The sequence below is a fragment of the Oncorhynchus mykiss genome, chromosome 5 (genome assembly GCF_057628025.1).
Source record: "Oncorhynchus mykiss isolate SJ-2025 chromosome 5, ASM5762802v1, whole genome shotgun sequence".
Classification (NCBI taxonomy): domain Eukaryota; kingdom Metazoa; phylum Chordata; class Actinopteri; order Salmoniformes; family Salmonidae; genus Oncorhynchus; species Oncorhynchus mykiss.
In genome coordinates, this window is record NC_143026.1 from 8614643 (window position 1) to 8633316 (window position 18674).

At 43.6% G+C, this 18674-nt stretch overlaps 1 protein-coding gene across 2 annotated transcripts; it reads left to right on the forward strand.

Annotated features, from left to right (window-relative positions):
* The first annotated feature begins 2076 nt into the window (after positions 1-2076).
* isoc1 (isochorismatase domain containing 1) lies at positions 2077-17635 on the forward strand. 2 transcript variants are annotated; one of them, XM_090233644.1, is made up of 6 exons: positions 2079-2405; positions 4113-4232; positions 6161-6364; positions 8108-8224; positions 15996-16170; positions 17507-17635. In XM_090233644.1, exons 1-5 carry the CDS (start codon positions 2142-2144, stop codon positions 16140-16142), a joined length of 852 nt encoding a protein of 283 aa, XP_090089770.1. In that variant the 5' UTR covers positions 2079-2141; the 3' UTR covers positions 16143-16170; positions 17507-17635. The 2 variants fall into 2 exon arrangements, with proteins under 2 accessions (XP_021457236.1, XP_090089770.1); XM_021601561.3 differs by lacking the exon at positions 17507-17635 and having other exon boundaries at positions 2077-2405; positions 15996-17477.
* Positions 17636-18674: the final 1039 nt, after the last annotated feature.

An 18674-nucleotide genomic window follows, 5' to 3' on the forward strand; every position in this document is an offset into this window, starting at 1 on the left:
GTCTTCATTGAATCAGACATGGTTAGCTAAATTTAGCCTGGTCAAATGTGCTCTTGCCAATTACATTGCTGTCATTGTTTTGGCATGACCCGCACAAACAGACTGGCACTCAGACTATAGAAAATTACCAAGTGGTCTGAAGTATGACAATCTGTACCGAAGCGTCTTGATATGGGCTAGCCTATTCACTGATTGGTTGAATATTAGAGGTGGCAGACAGATAAACATGCAGACAATACACTTTCATTAACCCAGATTAGAAAATGGAATGGTCATAGAAGACAGATTAGAGAACGGAACGGTCATAGAAGACAGATTAGAGAACGGAACGGTCATAGAAGACAGATTAGAGAACGGAACGGTCATAGAAGACAGATTAGAGAACGGAACGGTCATAGAAGACAGATTAGAGAATGGAACGGTCATAGAAGACAGATTAGAGAACGGAACGGTCATAGAAGACAGATTAGAGAATGGAACGGTCATAGAAGACAGATTAGAGAACGGAACGGTCATAGAAGACAGATTAGAGAACGGAACGGTCATAGAAGACAGATTAGAAAACGGAACGGTCATAGAAGACAGATTAGAGAACGGAACGGTCATAGAAGACAGATTAGAGAACGGAACGGTCATAGAAGACAGATTAGAGAATGGAACGGTCATAGAAGACAGATTAGAGAACGGAACGGTCATAGAAGACAGATTAGAGAACGGAACGGTCATAGAAGACAGATTAGAGAACGGAACGGTCATAGAAGACAGATTAGAGAACGGAACGGTCATAGAAGACAGATTAGAGAACGGAACGGTCATAGAAGACAGATTAGAGAACGGAACGGTCATAGAAGACAGATTAGAGAACGGAACGGTCATAGAAGACAGATTAGAGAACGGAACGGTCATAGAAGACAGATTCGAGAACGGAACGGTCATAGAAGACAGATTAGAGAATGGAACGGTCATAGAAGACAGATTAGAGAACGGAACGGTCATAGAAGACAGATTAGAGAACGGAACGGTCATAGAAGACAGATTAGAGAACGGAACGGTCATAGAAGACAGAACAGCACTTCTTAATTTGAAGTTTTTTAGAACACTGCATAAGGTGTAAATGTTTACCCTAGTGACCAGTGTTTCCCAACTCCAGTCCTCCAGTAACCCCAACAGCACACATTATGAAGGGCAGTGTTTCCCAACTCCAGTCCTCCAGTAACCCCAACAGCACACATTATGTAGGGCAGTGTTTCCCAACTCCAGTCCTCCAGTAACCCCAACAGCACACATTATGTAGGGCAGTGTTTCCCAACTCCAGTCCTCCAGTAACCCCAACAGTACACATTATGAAGGGCAGTGTTTCCCAACTCCAGTCCTCCAGTAACTCCAACAGCACACATTATGTAGGGCAGTGTTTCCCAACTCCAGTCCTCCAGTAACCCCAACAGTACACATTATGTAGGGCAGTGTTTCCCAACTCCAGTCCTCCAGTAACCCCAACAGCACACATTATGTAGGGCAGTGTTTCCCAACTCCAGTCCTCCAGTAACCCCAACAGTACACATTATGAAGGGCAGTGTTTCCCAACTCCAGTCCTCCAGTAACCCCAACAGTACACATTATGTAGGGCAGTGTTTCCCAACTCCAGTCCTCCAGTAACCCCAACAGCACACATTATGTAGGGCAGTGTTTCCCAACTCCAGTCCTCCAGTAACCCCAACAGTACACATGTTTGTTGTAACCCTGGACAAGCACACCTGCTTTAACTGATCAACTAATCATCAAGCCGTCAATGAGTTGGATTAAAAATACAATGAATTGTGAGCCTACAATAATGTCACATGCAAATTCAGATCAAATTCAACTCTAATTTTGAGGAAGGAAAATAAAATTAAAGGAAAACATTCGATAACTCAATAGTATAAGGTTGATAAATTTGAGCCATATTCAGCGCAAGAGGACAACATCATAACACAACGTCGCAGATAGAAATGGAATGTATAGGCCTGACACTAGGCTACTCTTCCGGTCTACAATACAGTCCTATCTGTTCTACCGATCGCTTTTCTAGATTCTGCACAGTGGCGCCCTCTCTGAATGACCCACGCGTCTGTACGCATTCACACGACACAGCTCCTGGAATCATGGCGGACGGTCACAGCCACAACAATCATGTCCCTGTTTTGCTTTCATTTTCGGCGTTTTCGCGGCCGTCCTCTGTGCCTGTTGGTTCTGGATATGAAGTGCTCATTCAAAAGTTTTTGTCAATCTACGGACGCCAGATTGACCTCCATCGTAAATTCATGATTCAATTGTATTCGGACGAGTGGGCACAGTACATTGATTTGCCGAAAGGATTCCTCATATCTGAGAAATGCAAGCTACGATTTGTTCCTTTGGAAACGGATGTAAGATTCTACCGTTTCGTTTTTTTCATTGCAAATGTTGTATATAATGATGCACATTATCGCCACAAAAAGTCGAAACCTACTAGTTTACAGTACTTTGACAAATTGAATTGGTTTCATAGAGACAGAGTTGAAAACGGTTCACCCCAATACTTTGCAGCTTGGCCTACTTGTCAGTCATACAAAAATGCCCAATTTCTTGTAGGCTACATGTTTGTTCCAAAATGGTAAAGAGAAATACTAGCTATCATCCAACATTCATTACAGTATTTAATTTAGGTTGCCATATTTCATATTTATTAAATGTATATTGAATTAGTTTACATAATTAGAAAGTCTACTGTACTGTACAGTAGGTGATAGTGACGAGAGATGCTTGGAAATTATCAACTTGGTGTAATTATTTATTTAACGTAATTTTTCTACTGTAAAAATCGAAGCCTTGGAGTCTACTAATATAACTTTCTACATAAGTTACTGTATACGGGAAATGAATCATTTTATTTGGCTACAGTAGGCTATTTTACCAATACACCCTATTTAGTATGAACTGGCCAAAACAAACAGTAGACTTGTATCACTATGTATATGTGTATCACTAATACAGTAGTAGCCTGAGATAAATAATCATACAAAATGCATAATATTTGCTTTTGAGTAGCAGGGCTACCAACAATATTGCCTAAAAAATGACATGCAGAAGTTGCCAATTTTTATTTATTTTTACCCCGTTTTCTCCCCAAGTTCGTGGTATCCAATTGTTTAGTAGCTACTATCTTGTCTCGTCGCTACGTTGAAAGTCTTGCGTCCTCTGATACACAACCCAACCAAGCCGCACTGCTTCTTAACACAGCGCACAGGCGCGCAGCCAACCCGGAAGCGGAGGAAACACCGTGCACCTGGCAACCTTGGTTAGCGCGCACTGCGCCCAGCCCGCCACAGGAGTCGCTGGTGCGCGATGAGACAAGGATATCCCTACAGGCCAACCCCTCCCTAACCCAGACGACGCTAGGCTAATCAGTACAGCGCCCTTAACCACTGCGCCACTCAACGCTAGACATCACAAATGGGACAAGCCAATTTAGCCAATAACCCTAACCCTACCCATTTCAAAGCAACGCTCTACACCATTTCAAAGCAACGCTCTACACCATTCCAAAGCAACGCTCTACACCATTTCAAAGCAACGCTCTACACCATTTCAAAGCAACGCTCTACCCCATTTCAAAGCAACGCTCTACCCCATTTCAAAGCAACGCTCTACACCATTTCAAAGCAACGCTCTACACCATTTCAAAGCAACGCTCTACACCATTCCGAAGCAACGCTCTACACCATTTCGAAGCAACGCTCTACACCATTTCATAAGCAACGCTCTACCCATTTCATATCAACGCTCTGCAACGCTCTACCCATTTCAAAGCAACGCTCTACCCATTTCAAAGCAACGCTCTATGGCAGCCATATTTGGTGTACGGATTTTGAGTAATTTATGCTAATCAGAATTCATAATTCAGTCTTTCTCAGTGGCACTTTTCAACAACCAATGCACCACTCGGGCTTCCGAGTAAAATGAAGTCAATTTACGATAAATACTTATTTCTCCTCAAAAACTAAGCAGTCAACTAAGCTCAGTCATTGATCATATAGACTAAATATAAAACTATGATGACAAAACCATAAATCAACCTATTGTTTTATATTCAGGTGACAGTACTGGGGAACCTGATCCCTGCCACCACGGTTTTCTTCTGCTGTGACATGCAGGAAAGATTCCGCCCAGCTATCAAGTACTTCGGTGACATCATCAGTGTGGGACAGAGACTGGTAAATTTACCCCCTTTTCATACACCCTTGTTAATTTACATTTAAGCAATATCTATGTACAGTACAAGCCAAAAGTTTGGACACACCTACTCATTCCACAGGTTTTCTTTATTTTTACTATGTTCTACATTGTAGAAAAGTAGTGAAGACATCAAAACTATGAAATAACACATATGGAATCATGTAGTAACCAAAAAAGTGTTAAACAAATCAAAATAATTTTATATTTGAGATTATTCAAAGTAGCCACACTTTGTCTTGATGACAGCTTTGCACACTGCGTCCTGACAAAATAAATAGTGAGTCTATCACAAAAATGAAAATAATTGTCAAGAAAACTGTAGGCAGTAAGATCATCATTTATCATTATCGCACGTCAGAGGCATGGAAAAATGGGCAAATGGACATGAAAATGGGTGGTGTGGCTGCAGCCTGTTCTCAGAGCATTTCATATGATTCTGTATGTAAACCCGAGGCAATGCATTTAGTATGATATAGCACATTTCGTATGGTATGTATTCATTTGTGGATGTCCATCAACCATTTCATATGATAGGCTATCTTATGAATTACAATTTGTATTATATGTTACACTATCGCAAAACGTACAATATTGTACGAATTTGCTAAACGTACTATATGTTACGAATTCTAGCTTGGTGTCTGACGTTAGTTAGCAATAACAGAATTTAAAATGCCAAGAGTGTGCAAAGATGTCAAGGCAACGGGTGGCTACTTTGATGAATATAAAATATATTTAAATTTCTTTAACACTTTTTTTGATTACTTCCATGTGGGTTATTTCATAGTTTTGATGTCTTCACTATTATTCTACAATGTAGAAAATAGTCAAAATAAAGAAAAACCCTTGAATGAGTGAGTAGGTGTGTCCACACTTTTGACTGGTACTGTAAATACACACTACCATTCAACATTTGGGGTCACTTAGAAATGTCCTTGTTTTTGAAAGAAAAACACTTTTTTTTGTCCATTTAAAACAACATCAAATTGATCAGAAATGCAGTGTAGACATTGTTAATGTTGTGAATGACTGTTGTAGCTGGAAACGCCTGATTTTTTAAAAATGGAATATCTACATAGGCGTACAGAGACCCATTATCAGCAACCATCACTCCTGTGTTCCGATGGCATGTTTTGTTAGCTTATCCAAGTTTATCATTTTAAAAGGCTAATTGATCGTTAGAAAACCCTTTTGCAATTATATTAGCACAGCTGAAAACTGTTGTGCTGATTAAAGAAACAATAAATCCGGCCTTCTTTAGACAAGTTGAGTATCTGGAGCATCAGCATTTGTGGGTTCCATTACAGGCTCAAAATGTCCAGAAACAAATAACTTTCTTCTGAAACTCGTCTTCATTTACAACATTAACAATGTCTACACTGTATTTCTGATCAATTTGATGTTATTTTAATGTGAGAAATGAAGGCTATTTCATGTGATAAATTGTCAAGAAACTGAAGATCTCGTACAACGCTGTGTACTACTCCCTTCACAGAACAGTGCAAACTGGCCCTAACCAGAATAGAATGAGGAGTGGGAGGCCCCGGTGCAGAACTGAGCAAGAGGACAAGTACATTAGTGTCTAGTTTGAGAAACAGACGCATCACAAGTCCTCAACTGGCAGCTTCATTAAATAGTACCAGCAAAACACCAGTCTCAACGTCAACAGTGAAGAGGCGACTCCGGGATGCTGGCCACCATTTGCGCACAGATTAATAGATCATGCTGCTATTTAGCAGTAGACTAGGCAGAATTGCAAAGAAAAAGGCATAATAATAATAATTGACATTTCCTGTTGCTGCAGGAATATTTTCCTGCTTTTGAAAACTTGCTCAAATTAAGATTCTACATCTGTATATGACAAGTATATATTCCCCTCTCTCCCTCCATCCCCTCTACTGTGTAGCTTCAGGGGGCTCGTATCCTGGGGATTCCCGTCATCGTGTCGGAGCAGTACCCCAAAGGCCTGGGTAGCACGGTGCAGGAGATGGACCTTACTGGAGCCAGGCTGGTGTTCCCTAAGACCAAGTTCTCCATGGTGCTGCCTGAGGCTGAGGCAGCCCTGGCCGACCTGCCGGGGGTCCGCAGCGTGGTGCTGTTCGGGGTGGAGGTAAGGTTCAGAGAGAGGGACACTGTCCTTGAATTGCAAGTCGACTCCCAGACTGTACGCCGTTTGCACTTGTGGAGATAGGAGAGGGTGTGATAGCTGTAGGGAAAGATGGAGCTCCCACCATATTGCTTACACCAATGGTTCCCAACCTTTGTTGAACTGTGGCACACCGCAAAGGGATAAAACATTCGGCTGCACACCTGACATTTCCCTTTTAAATTATTTAGTGGTAATGACCTCCATCTGATCAATACTTTTTTTTTTTAAAGAAGAAAATTAAATAGTGTTAATTTGAAATATATTGATAGTTTTCATATACTGAACACAAATATAAATGCAACATGTAAAGTGTTGGTCCCATGTTTCAAGAGCTGAAGTAAAAGATCCCCAAAAATGTTCCATACGCACAAGAAGCTTATTTCTCTCAAATTTTTTGGCACAAATGTGTTTACATCCCTGTTAGTGAGCATTTCTCCTTTGCCAAGATAATCCATCCACCTGACAGGTGTGGCATATCAAGAAGCTGATTAAACAGCATGATCATTACACAGGTGCACCTTGTGCCGGGGACAATAAAAGGCCATTCTAAAATGTGCAGTTTTGTCACACAACACAATGCCACAGATGCCTCAAGTTTTGAGGGAGCGTGTAATTGGCATGCTGACTGCAGGAATGTCCACCAGGGCTATTGCCAGATAATTTAATGTTGATTTCTCTACCATAAGCCGCCTCCAACATCATTTTAGAGAATTTGGCAGTACTTCCAACTGTCCTCACAACCACAGACCACGTGTAAGCACGCCAGCCCAGGGGAAAAACTAATTCTGATTACCTGGGCCTGGCTCCTCAGTGGGTGGGGAGTCAGATACTGTATATAGCCTCGCTTCTGTTATTTTTCACTGTCTTTTTACTGTTGTTTCATTTCTTTACTTACCTATTGTTCACCTAATACCTTTATTGCACTATTGGTTAGAGCCTGTAAGTCAGCATTTCACTGTAAGTTGCACCTGTTGTATTCAGCATTTCACTGTAAGTTGCACCTGTTGTATTCAGCATTTCACTGTAAGTTGCACCTGTTGTATTCAGCATTTCACTGTAAGTTGCACCTGTTGTATTCAGCATTTCACTGTAAGGTGGACCTGTTGTATTCAGCATTTCACTGTAAGTTGCACCTGTTGTATTCAGCATTTCACTGTAAGTTGCACCTGTTGTATTCAGCATTTCACTGTAAGGTGGACCTGTTGTATTCAGCGTTTCACTATAAGGTGCACCTGTTGTATTCAGCATTTCACTGTAAGGTGGACCTGTTGTATTCAGCATTTCACTGTAAGGTGCACCTGTTGTATTCAGCATTTCACTGTAAGGTGCACCTGTTGTATTCAGCATTTCACTGTAAGGTGGACCTGTTGTATTCAGCATTTCACTATAAGGTCTACCTACACCTGTTGTATTCAGCGCACGTGACAAATAAACTTGGATTTGATTTGATTGATATCCAATCTGCCAAAATGTACTCTCATTGTATAGGGGGAGACTGTCTTACACGCTGCCGCCATCTAGGGGTGTAGTTTAGTGGTGCAGTTGATTTGGACAACAGAGGGTGAAATCCCAGTACAGTACAATTACAACGTATGCACTTAAAAACCAAACATATGTCCTTTATTAGTAGCCATTTTGTCATCCGGACTTTGAACATAGCTCCTTCCTATATGTAACCCAGACCTCCTGTGTTGTCTGTCTCAGACCCATGTGTGCATCCAGCAGACAGCCCTAGACCTGCTAGCTAGGGGTTTCGAGGTGCACATGGTGGCAGACTCCACCTCATCCCGTAGCATGATGGACAGAATGTTTGCACTGGAGGTAAGTATCATATTTTCATGTATTTATTTAAATGTATATTTTCATTTATTTATTTTTATCTTTTTTTACATTTTTATTAACTAGGCAAGTCCGTTAAGAACAAATTCTTATTTTTAAAACGCCGATCACGACAGGTTGTGATACAGCCCAGGATCGAACCAGGGTCTGTAGTGACATCTCTAGCACTGAGATGCAGTGTCTTACACCGCTGTGCCACTCGGGAGCCTTATATACATATTTGCATAATATCATGAAAGTGTAAAATGTAAACATCACAGGGGTCTCCAACGTGGTAGCTCGCAGGCGACCCGGTAGCTCGCAGGCTGTCAATGAGAATGAATCAGTAATATTACTTGATTCCATTCGTGAACACAGAATCACAGAATCACAGAATTATAGAATCACAGAATCACAGAATTACAGAATCACAGAATTACAGAATCACAGAATCACAGAATCACAGAATTACAGAATCACAGAATCACAGAATCACAGAATTACAGAATCACAGAATGCTGCAAAGTTAAAAGCAGCAGGTATTGGTATCGCGATAAGACGGCTCTGCTAGGTTAGCTAAGGGATATTGAGTGAATAAGCTATTTGACTCTATTTGCATCAAATACATATATGCTGCTGAAAACATTTCTACAAGTTATTTTCAAAATTTTCATGGTGAAAGATCGTGCTTCTAACAACGATCCATTTCAACAATTCCATTTCACTTCCAGTCAATTCAGGAAGTACACTGACTTAAAAAAAATTCCCCAATGTGTTTCAATTAGTAAAATGTGGAATTGGAAATGGAATTTGGTTTACTTTCTGAATTGAAGTGGAATTGACCTCAACCCTGCTACCAACAACAATACATGAAAAGTGTGAGTAGCTCGGACATTTACTTTGTACAGTATGAAGACATTCTTCTAAAAGGAAAGTTTGAAGAGCAGCATATGAACCTATATCAATATTCCATGTTCTACCTACCGCCTTTGAGCAAGGCACTTCAAACTGATCTGGGGGTGTTGTACTGTAACTGACTTTGGCTTTGGCCCCAACCTCTCTAGCTCTGGCCCCAACCTCTCTCTCTCTCTCTCTCTCTCTGGCTCTGACCCCAACCTCTCGTTCTCTCTCTGGCTCTGACCCCAACCTCTCGTTCTCTCTCTGGCTCTGACCCCAACCTCTCGTTCTCTCTCTCTCTCTCTCTGGCTCTGGCCCCAACCTCTCTAGCTCTGGCCCCAACCTCTCTCTCTCTCTCTCTCTCTCTGGCTCTGACCCCAACCTCTCATTCTCTCTCTGGCTCTGACCCCAACCTCTCGTTCTCTCTCTCTGGCTCTGACCCCAACCTCTCGTTCTCTTTCTCTCTCGCTCTTCTGGCTCTGACCCCAACCTCTCTCTGGCTCTGACCCCAACCTCTCGTTCTCTCTCGCTCTCGCTCTCCTGGCTCTGACCCCAACCTCTCATTCGCTCTCGCTCTCCTGGCTCTGACCAAAACCACACTCTCTGGTTCTGACCCCAACCTCTCGTTCTCTTTCTCTCTCGCTCTCGCTCTCCTGGCTCTGACCCCAACCTCTCTCTGGCTCTGACCCCAACCTCTCGTTCTCTCTCGCTCTCGCTCTCCTGGCTCTGACCAAAACCACACTCTCTGGCTCTGACCGACCCCAACCTCTCGTTCTCTCGCTCTCGCTCTCCTGGCTCTGACCCCAACCTCTCGTTCTCTCTCTCTCTCTCTCTCACCTGGCTCTGACCAAAACCACACTCTCTCTCTGGTTCTGACCCCAACCTCTCTCTCTCTCTCTCTCTCTCTCTCTCTCTCTGCGTCTCTCTCTCTCTCTCTCTCTCTGCGTCTCTCTCTCTCTCTCTGCGTCTCTCTCTCTCTCTCTGCGTCTCTCTCTCTCTCTGCGTCTCTCTCTCTCTCTGCGTCTCTCTCTCTCTGCGTCTCTCTCTCTCTCTCTCTGCGTCTCTCTCTCTCTCTCTCTCTCGCTCTCGCTCTCTCGCTCTGCTCTGACCAAAACCACACTCTCTGGTTCTGACCCCAACCTCTTTCTTTCTGTATGTACTGTATGTCTACCAGGGAGAATGGGATATGCAAAATATCCTCATTTCCATTGTTCGTGTACTAAACGGACAATAAACTCATCCTAAAAATAACCTATTGCATAATTTACAGCAGCAGTTATTAACTAACACACATCTAGTCAGACTCAGATCTCCTCTCTCTCTGTGTCTCTCTCTCTCTCTCTCTGTGTCTCTCTCTCTCTCTCTCTGCGTCTCTCTCTCTCTCTCTCTCTGCGTCTCTCTCTCTCTCTCTCTGCGTCTCTCTCTCTCTCTCTGCGTCTCTATCTCTCTCTGCGTCTCTATCTCTCTCTGCGTCTCTCTCTCTCTCTCTGCGTCTCTCTCTCTCTGCGTCTCTCTCTCTCTGCGTCTCTCTCTCTCTGCGTCTCTCTCTCTCTGCGTCTCTCTCTCTCTGCGTCTCTCTCTCTCTCTGCGTCTCTCTCTCTCTCTGCGTCTATCTCTCTCTGCGTCTCTCTCTCTCTCTCTCTCTCTCTCTGTGTCTCTCTCTCTCTGCGTCTCTCTCTCTCTGCGTCTCTCTCTCTCTCTCTCTCTCTCTCTGCGTCTCTCTCTCTCTGCGTCTCTCTCTCTCTGCGTCTCTCTCTCTCTGCGTCTCTCTCTCGGCGTCTCTCTCTCTCTGCGTCTCTCTCTCTCTCTGCGTCTATCTCTCTCTCTGCGTCTCTCTCTCTCTCTCTCTCTCTCTCTGTGTCTCTCTCTCTCTCTCTGCGTCTCTCTCTCTCTGCGTCTCTCTCTCTCTCTCTCTCTCTCTCTGCGTCGCTCTCTCTGCGTCTCTCTCTCTCTGCGTCTCTCTCTCTCTCTCTCTCTCTCGGCGTCTCTCTCTCTCTCTCTCTCTGCGTCTCTCTCTCTCTCTCTCTCTCTGCGTCTCTCTCTCTCTCTCTCTCTGCGTCTCTCTCTCTCTCTCTCTCTGCGTCTCTCTCTCTCTCTCTCTCTGCGTCTCTCTCTCTCTGCGTCTCTCTCTCTCTGCGTCTCTCTCTCTCTGCGTCTCTCTCTCTCTGCGTCTCTCTCTCTCTGCGTCTCTCTCTCTCTGCGTCTCTCTCTCTCTGCGTCTCTCTCTCTCTGCGTCTCTCTCTCTGCGTCTCTCTCTCTCTGCGTCTCTCTCTCTCTGCGTCTCTCTCTCTCTGCGTCTCTCTGCGTCTCTCTCTCTCTGCGTCTCTCTCTCTCTCTGCGTCTCTCTCTCTGCGTCTCTCTCTGCGTCTCTCTCTCTCTGCGTCTCTCTCTCTCTGCGTCTCTCTCTCTCTCTCTCTCTCTGCGTCTCTCTCTCTCTCTCTCTCTCTGCGTCTCTCTCTCTGCGTCTCTCTCTCTGCGTCTCTCTCTGCGTCTCTCTCTCTCTGCGTCTCTCTTTGCGTCTCTCTCTCTCTGCGTCTCTCTCTGCGTCTCTCTCTCTCTCTCTCTGCGTCTCTCTCTCTCTGCGTCTCTCTCTCTGCGTCTCTCTCTCTGCGTCTCTCTCTGCGTCTCTCTGCGTCTCTCTCTCTCTGCGTCTCTCTCTCTCTCTGCGTCTCTCTCTCTCTGCGTCTCTCTCTCTCTGCGTCTCTCTCTGCGTCTCTCTCTCTCTGCGTCTCTCTCTCTGCGTCTCTCTCTCTCTCTCTCTCTCTCTGCGTCTCTCTCTCTCTCTCTCTGCGTCTCTCTCTCTGCGTCTCTCTCTCTGCGTCTCTCTCTGCGTCTCTCTCTCTCTGCGTCTCTCTCTGCGTCTCTCTCTCTCTGCGTCTCTCTCTGCGTCTCTCTCTCTCTGCGTCTCTCTCTCTCTGCGTCTCTCTCTTTTTCTGCGTCTCTCTCTCTCTGCGTCTCTCTCTCTCTGCGTCTCTCTCTCTCTGCGTCTCTCTCTCTCTGCGTCTCTCTCTCTGTGTCTCTCTCTCTCTGCGTCTCTCTCTCTCTCTCTGCGTCTCTCTCTCTCTGCGCCTCTCTCTCTCTCAATTCAATTCAATTCAAGGGCTTTATTGGCATGGGAAACATGTGTTAACATTGCCAAAGCAAGTGAGGTAGACAACATACAAAGTGAATATATAAAGTGAAAAACAACAAAAATTAACAGTAAACATTACACATACAGAGGTTTCAAAACAGTAAAGACATTACAAATGTCATATTATATATATATATACAGTGTTTTAACAATGTACAAATGGTTAAAGGACACAAGATAAAATAAATAAGCATAAATATGGGTTGTATTTACAATGGTGTGTGTTCTTCACTGGTTGCCCTTTTCTCGTGGCAACAGGTCACAAATCTTGCTGCTGTGATGGCACACTGTGGAATTTCATTCAGTAGATATGGGAGTTTTTCAAAATTGGATTTGTTTTCGAATTCTTTGTGGATCTGTGTAATCTGAGGGAAATACAGTGCCTTGCGAAAGTATTCGGCCCCCTTGAACTTTGCGACCTTTTGCCACATTTCAGGCTTCAAACATAAATATATAAAACTGTATTTTTTTGTGAAGAATCAACAACAAGTGGGACACAATCATGAAGTGGAACGACATTTATTGGATATTTCAAACTTTTTTAACAAATCAAAAACTGAAAAATTGGGCGTGCAAAATTATTCAGCCCCCTTCAGTTAATCCTTTGTAGCGCCACCTTTTGCTGCGATTACAGCTGTAAGTCGCTTGGGGTATGTCTCTATCAGTTTTGCACATCGAGAGACTGACATTTTTTCCCATTCCTCCTTGCAAAACAGCTCGAGCTCAGTGAGGTTGGATGGAGAGCATTTGTGAACAGCAGTTTTCAGTTTTTTCCACAGATTCTCGATTGGATTCAGGTCTGGACTTTGACTTGGCCATTCTAACACCTGGATATGTTTATTTTTGAACCATTCCATTGTAGATTTTGCTTTATGTTTTGGATCATTGTCTTGTTGGAAGACAAATCTCTGTCCCAGTCTCAGGTCTTTTGCAGACTCCATCAGGTTTTCTTCCAGAATGGTCCTGTATTTGGCTCCTTCCATCTTCCCATCAATTTGAACCATCTTCCCTGTCCCTGCTGAAGAAAAGCAGGCCCAAACCATGATGCTGCCACCACCATGTTTGACAGTGGGGATGGTGTGTTCAGCTGTGTTGCTTTTACGCCAAACATAACGTTTTGCATTGTTGCCAAAAAGTTCCATTTTGGTTTCATCTGACCAGAGCACCTTCTTCCACATGTTTGGTGTGTCTCCCAGGTGGCTTGTGGCAAACTTTAAACGACACTTTTTATGGATATCTTTAAGAAATGGCTTTCTTCTTGCCACTCTTCCATAAAGGCCAGATTTGTGCAATATACGACTGATTGTTGTCCTATGGACAGAGTCTCCCACCTCAGCTGTAGATCTCTGCAGTTCATCCAGAGTGATCATGGGCCTCTTGGCTGCATCTCTGATCAGTCTTCTCCTTGTATGAGCTGAAAGTTTAGAGGGACGGCCAGGTCTTGGTAGATTTGCAGTGGTCTGATACTCCTTCCATTTCAATATTATCGCTTGCACAGTGCTCCTTGGGATGTTTAAAGCTTGGGAAATCTTTTTGTATCCAAATCCGGCTTTAAACTTCTTCACAACAGTATCTCGGACCTGCCTGGTGTGTTCCTTGTTCTTCATGATGCTCTCTGCGCTTTTAACGGACCTCTGAGACTATCACAGTGCAGGTGCATTTATACGGAGACTTGATTACACACAGGTGGATTGTATTTATCATCATTAGTCATTTAGGTCAACATTGGATCATTCAGAGATCCTCACTGAACTTCTGGAGAGAGTTTGCTGCACTGAAAGTAAAGGGGCTGAATAATTTTGCATGCCCAATTTTTCAGTTTTTGATTTGTTAAAAAAGTTTGAAATATCCAATAAATGTCGTTCCACTTCATGATTGTGTCCCACTTGTTGTTGATTCTTCACAAAAAAATACAGTTTTATATCTTTGTTTGATGCCTGAAATGTGGCAAAAGGTCGCAAAGTTCAAGGGGGCCGAATACTTTCGCAAGGCACTGTATATATGTTGAAGAGGGTGGGGCTTAAGCTGCATCCCTGTCTAACCCCACGACCCTGTGTGAAGAAATGTGTGTGTTTTTTGCCAATTTTAACACTTGTTGTTTGTGTACATGGATTTTATAATGTCGTATGTTTTACCCCCAACACCACTTTCCATCAGTTTGTATAGCAGACCCTCATGCCAGATTGAGTCGAAGGCTTTTTTGAAATCAACAAAGCATGAGAAGACTTTGCCTTTGTTTTGGTTTGTTTGGTTGTCAATTAGGGTGTGCAGGGTGAATACATGGTCTGTTGTACGGTAATTTGGTAAAAAGCCAATTTGACATTTGCTCAGTACATTGTTTTCATTGAGGAAATGTACGAGTCTGCTGTTAATAATAATGCAGAGGATTTTCCCAAGGTTACTGTTGACACATATTCCACTGTAGTTATTGGGGTCAAATTTGTCTCCACTTTTGTGGATTGGGGTGATCAGTCCTTGGTTCCAAATATTGGGGAAGATGCCAGAGCTAAGTATGATGTTAAAGAGTTTTAGTATAGCCAATTGGAATTTGTTGTCTGTATATTTGATCATTTCATTGAGGATACCATCAACACCACAGGCCTTTTTGGGTTGGAGAGTTTTTATTTTGTCCTGTAACTCATTCAATGTAATTGGAGAATCCAGTGGGTTCTGGTAGTCTTTAATAGTTGATTCTAAGATCTGTATTTGATCATGTATATGTTTTTGCTCTTTATTCTTTGTTATAGAGCCAAAAAGATTGGAGAAGTGGTTTACCCATCTCTCTCTCTGCGCCTCTCTCTGCGCCTCTCTCTCTCTCTCTCTGCGTCTCTCTCTCTCTCTCTCTCTGCGTCTCTCTCTCTCTCTCTCTGCGTCTCTCTCTCTCTGCGTCTCTCTCTCTCTCTCTCTCTCTCTGCGTCTCTCTCTCGCTCCCTCTGCGTCTCTCTCTCTCTCTCTCTCTGCGTCTCTCTCTCTCTGTGTCTCTCTCTCTCTCTCTCTCTGCGTCTCTCTCTCTCTCTGCGTCTCTCTCGCTTTCTCCTTATATCTTGTGCTCTATATTAGACACATCACTGCACTCTATACTCCTCTGTAAACTGGTCATCTCTGTTTACCCGTCGCATGACCCACTGGTTGATGCTTATTTATAAAAACCCTCTTAGGCCTCACTCTCCCCTATCTGAGATATCTACTACAGCCCTCATCCTCCACATACAACACCCGTTCTGCCAGTCACATTCTGTTAAAGGTCCCCAAAGCACCCACATCCCTGGGTCGCTGGTCTTTTCAGTTCGCTGCAGACAGGAACATGGAAACTGGACAGTTTTATCTCAGTCTCTTCATTCAAAGACTCAATCATGGAAACTCTTACTGACAGTTGTAGCTGCTTCACGTGATGTATTGTTGTCTCTACCTTCTTGCCCTTTGTGCTGTTGTCTGTACCCAATAATGTTTGTACCCTGTTTTGTGCTGCTACCTTGTTGTGCTGCTGCCATGTTGTGTTGCTCCCATGTTGTCATGTTGTGTTGCTCCCATGTTGTCATGTTGTGTTGCTCCCATGTGTGTCGTCATGTGTTGTTGCCATGCTATGTTGTTGTGTTAGGTCTTTCTTTATGTGGTGTTGTGTCCCCGTCCCCGCAGGAGGCCTTTTGGTAGGCCGTCATTGTAAATAAGAATTTGTTCTTAACTGACTTACCTTGTTAAATAAAGGCTACAGAAGAAATAATAATCTCTTTCTATCTCTCTCAGCGAATGGCTCGCACCGGGATCATTGTCACCACCAGTGAGTCTGTCCTCCTCCAGCTGGTAGGCGACAAGGAGCACCCGAAATTCAAGGAGATCCAGAATATCATCAAGGCCAGCGCCCCCGAGTCTGGCTTGCTTTCTAAGGTCTAGACTAGGCCACATGGTCAAAAAGGAAAAGGTAGATTGAGGGTAGGGATATCTGTGATATTTGTTGCTTAATATATTTTTGGAGTTATAATTGAATTATATGTACCCATTTGATTCTTGAAGAATATAACTTGGAAATGCCTCATGACCTTAGTTCAGCTGTCACAGTCCATGAGAACCCAAAATATAACCGTATTTTATTCCAATGTTTGTAAACAACAATATATATATTGCATCCATAGCTCTGTCTATGGATTTGAGTGGTTATGTTTCACCAGCCCCTCCCTTATCTTTTTTTCTGCTGATTTGACGCTTTAAGGTGAATTGGGGGATGGACCAGTTTTCAGTCCTGGTCTGGGAAGGGGATGGACCAGTTTTCAGTCCTGGTCTGGGAAGGTGATGGACCAGTTTTCAGTCCTGGTCTGGGAAGGGGATGGACCAGTTTTCAGTCCTGGTCTGGGAAGGGGATGGACCAGTTTTCAGTCCTGGTCTGGGAAGGGGATGGACCAGTTTTCAGTCCTGGTCTGGGAAGGGGATGGACCAGTTTTCAGTCCTGGTCTGGGAAGGGGATGGACCAGTTTTCAGTCCTGGTCTGGGAAGGGGATGGACCAGTTTTCTTTCAGTCCTGGTCTGGGAAGGGGATGGACCAGTTTTCAGTCCTGGTCTGGGAAGGGGATGGACCAGTTTTCAGTCCTGGTCTGGGAAGGGGATGGACCAGTTTTCAGTCCTGGTCTGGGAAGGGGATGGACCAGTTTTCAGTCCTGGTCTGGGAAGGGGATGGACCAGTTTTCAGTCCTGGTCTGGGAAGGGGATGGACCAGTTTTCAGTCCTGGTCTGGGAAGCTCATTGCGTATGCAGCATTTCACTCCAGATGGATTAAATATTGTGAAAATCTAACCTTGTTGTAGGGAAGGACTTGTTAACCTTGTTGTAGGGAAGGACTTGTTAACCTTGTTGTAGGGAAGGACTTGTTAACCTTGTTGTAGGGAAGGACTTGTTAACCTTGTTGTAGGGAAGGACTTGTTAACCTTGTTGTAGGGAAGGACTTGTTAACCTTGTTGTAGGGAAGGACTTGTCTGGAACTGTAAGTGCTCATTGAGGTGATGTCATAGGACCACTACATTTCCACTGACCAGTTTCATGTGGGTTTGATAAACACCGGGTCTCAGACTAGGTTTGGGAAACCTTGGCTGGGCTTATTTGTGTACCAATGATATTTATGCACTGAGCTTTCCAGCCTGCCTGAGCACATGGGTGATTAAGTGCTTGCTTCATGTGACTGGTATATTGTATGTGAGTCAGGGTATGATGAATAAATATGATATATTTCCTAATGTATAATTCCTGTTTCCCTTTTTTGTCAACAGCTCACGGTATGACAGTAATTCGGAATTGAACTTCTTCATCTATTTTTATTATGTGTTCAGTGGCATGCCGTATTCTCTTATCTGCCTGTAATGAAAAGGGGGAAATAAATATAAGAAATTGTTGAGACATTTCTTTGATCTAGTTCTTACCCTTTTAGTTGGTCCTAAACCATGAAAATAAAACATTTCACAAAAGGCTTATTACACTAGTAAGCCTCATCGTAAATTATAAAAATCCCTCAATGCCGAAAGTCTCTGCAAGCGTGTGAGACTACAGTACCTATCTGACTATCTGGTGTCTACAGTACCTATCTGGTGTCTACAGTACCTATCTGGTGTCTACAGTACCTATCTGACTATCTGGTGTCTACAGTACCTATCTGACTATCTGGTGTCTACAGTACCTATCTGACTATCTGGTGTCTACACTACCTATCTGACTATCTGGTGTCTACAGTACCTATCTGGTGTCTACACTACCTATCTGACTATCTGGTGTCTACACTACCTATCTGACTATCTGGTGTCTACAGTACCTATCTGACTATCTGGTGTCTACAGTACCTATCTGGTGTCTACACTACCTATCTGACTATCTGGTGTCTACAGTACCTATCTGACTATCTGGTGTCTACAGTACCTATCTGACCATCTGGTGTCTACACTACCTATCTGGTGTCTACACTACCTATCTGACTATCTGGTGTCTACACTACCTATCTGACTATCTGGTATCTACACTACCTATCTGACTATCTGGTGTCTACAGTACCTATCTGGTGTCTACAGTACCTATCTGGTGTCTACACTACCTATCTGACTATTTGGTGTCTACAGTACCTATCTGACTATCTGGTGTCTACAGTACCTATCTGACTATCTGGTGTCTACAGTACCTATCTGACTATCTGGTGTCTACAGTACCTATCTGACTATCTGGTGTCTACAGTACCTATCTCACTATCTGGTGTCTACAGTACCTATCTGGTGTCTACAGTACCTATCTGGTGTCTACAGTACCTATCTGGTGTCTACAGTACCTATCTGGTGTCTACAGTACCTATCTGGTGTCTACAGTACCTATCTGGTGTCTACAGTACCTATCTGGTGTCTACAGTACCTATCTGGTGTCTACAGTACCTATTTGGTGTCTACAGTACCTATCTGA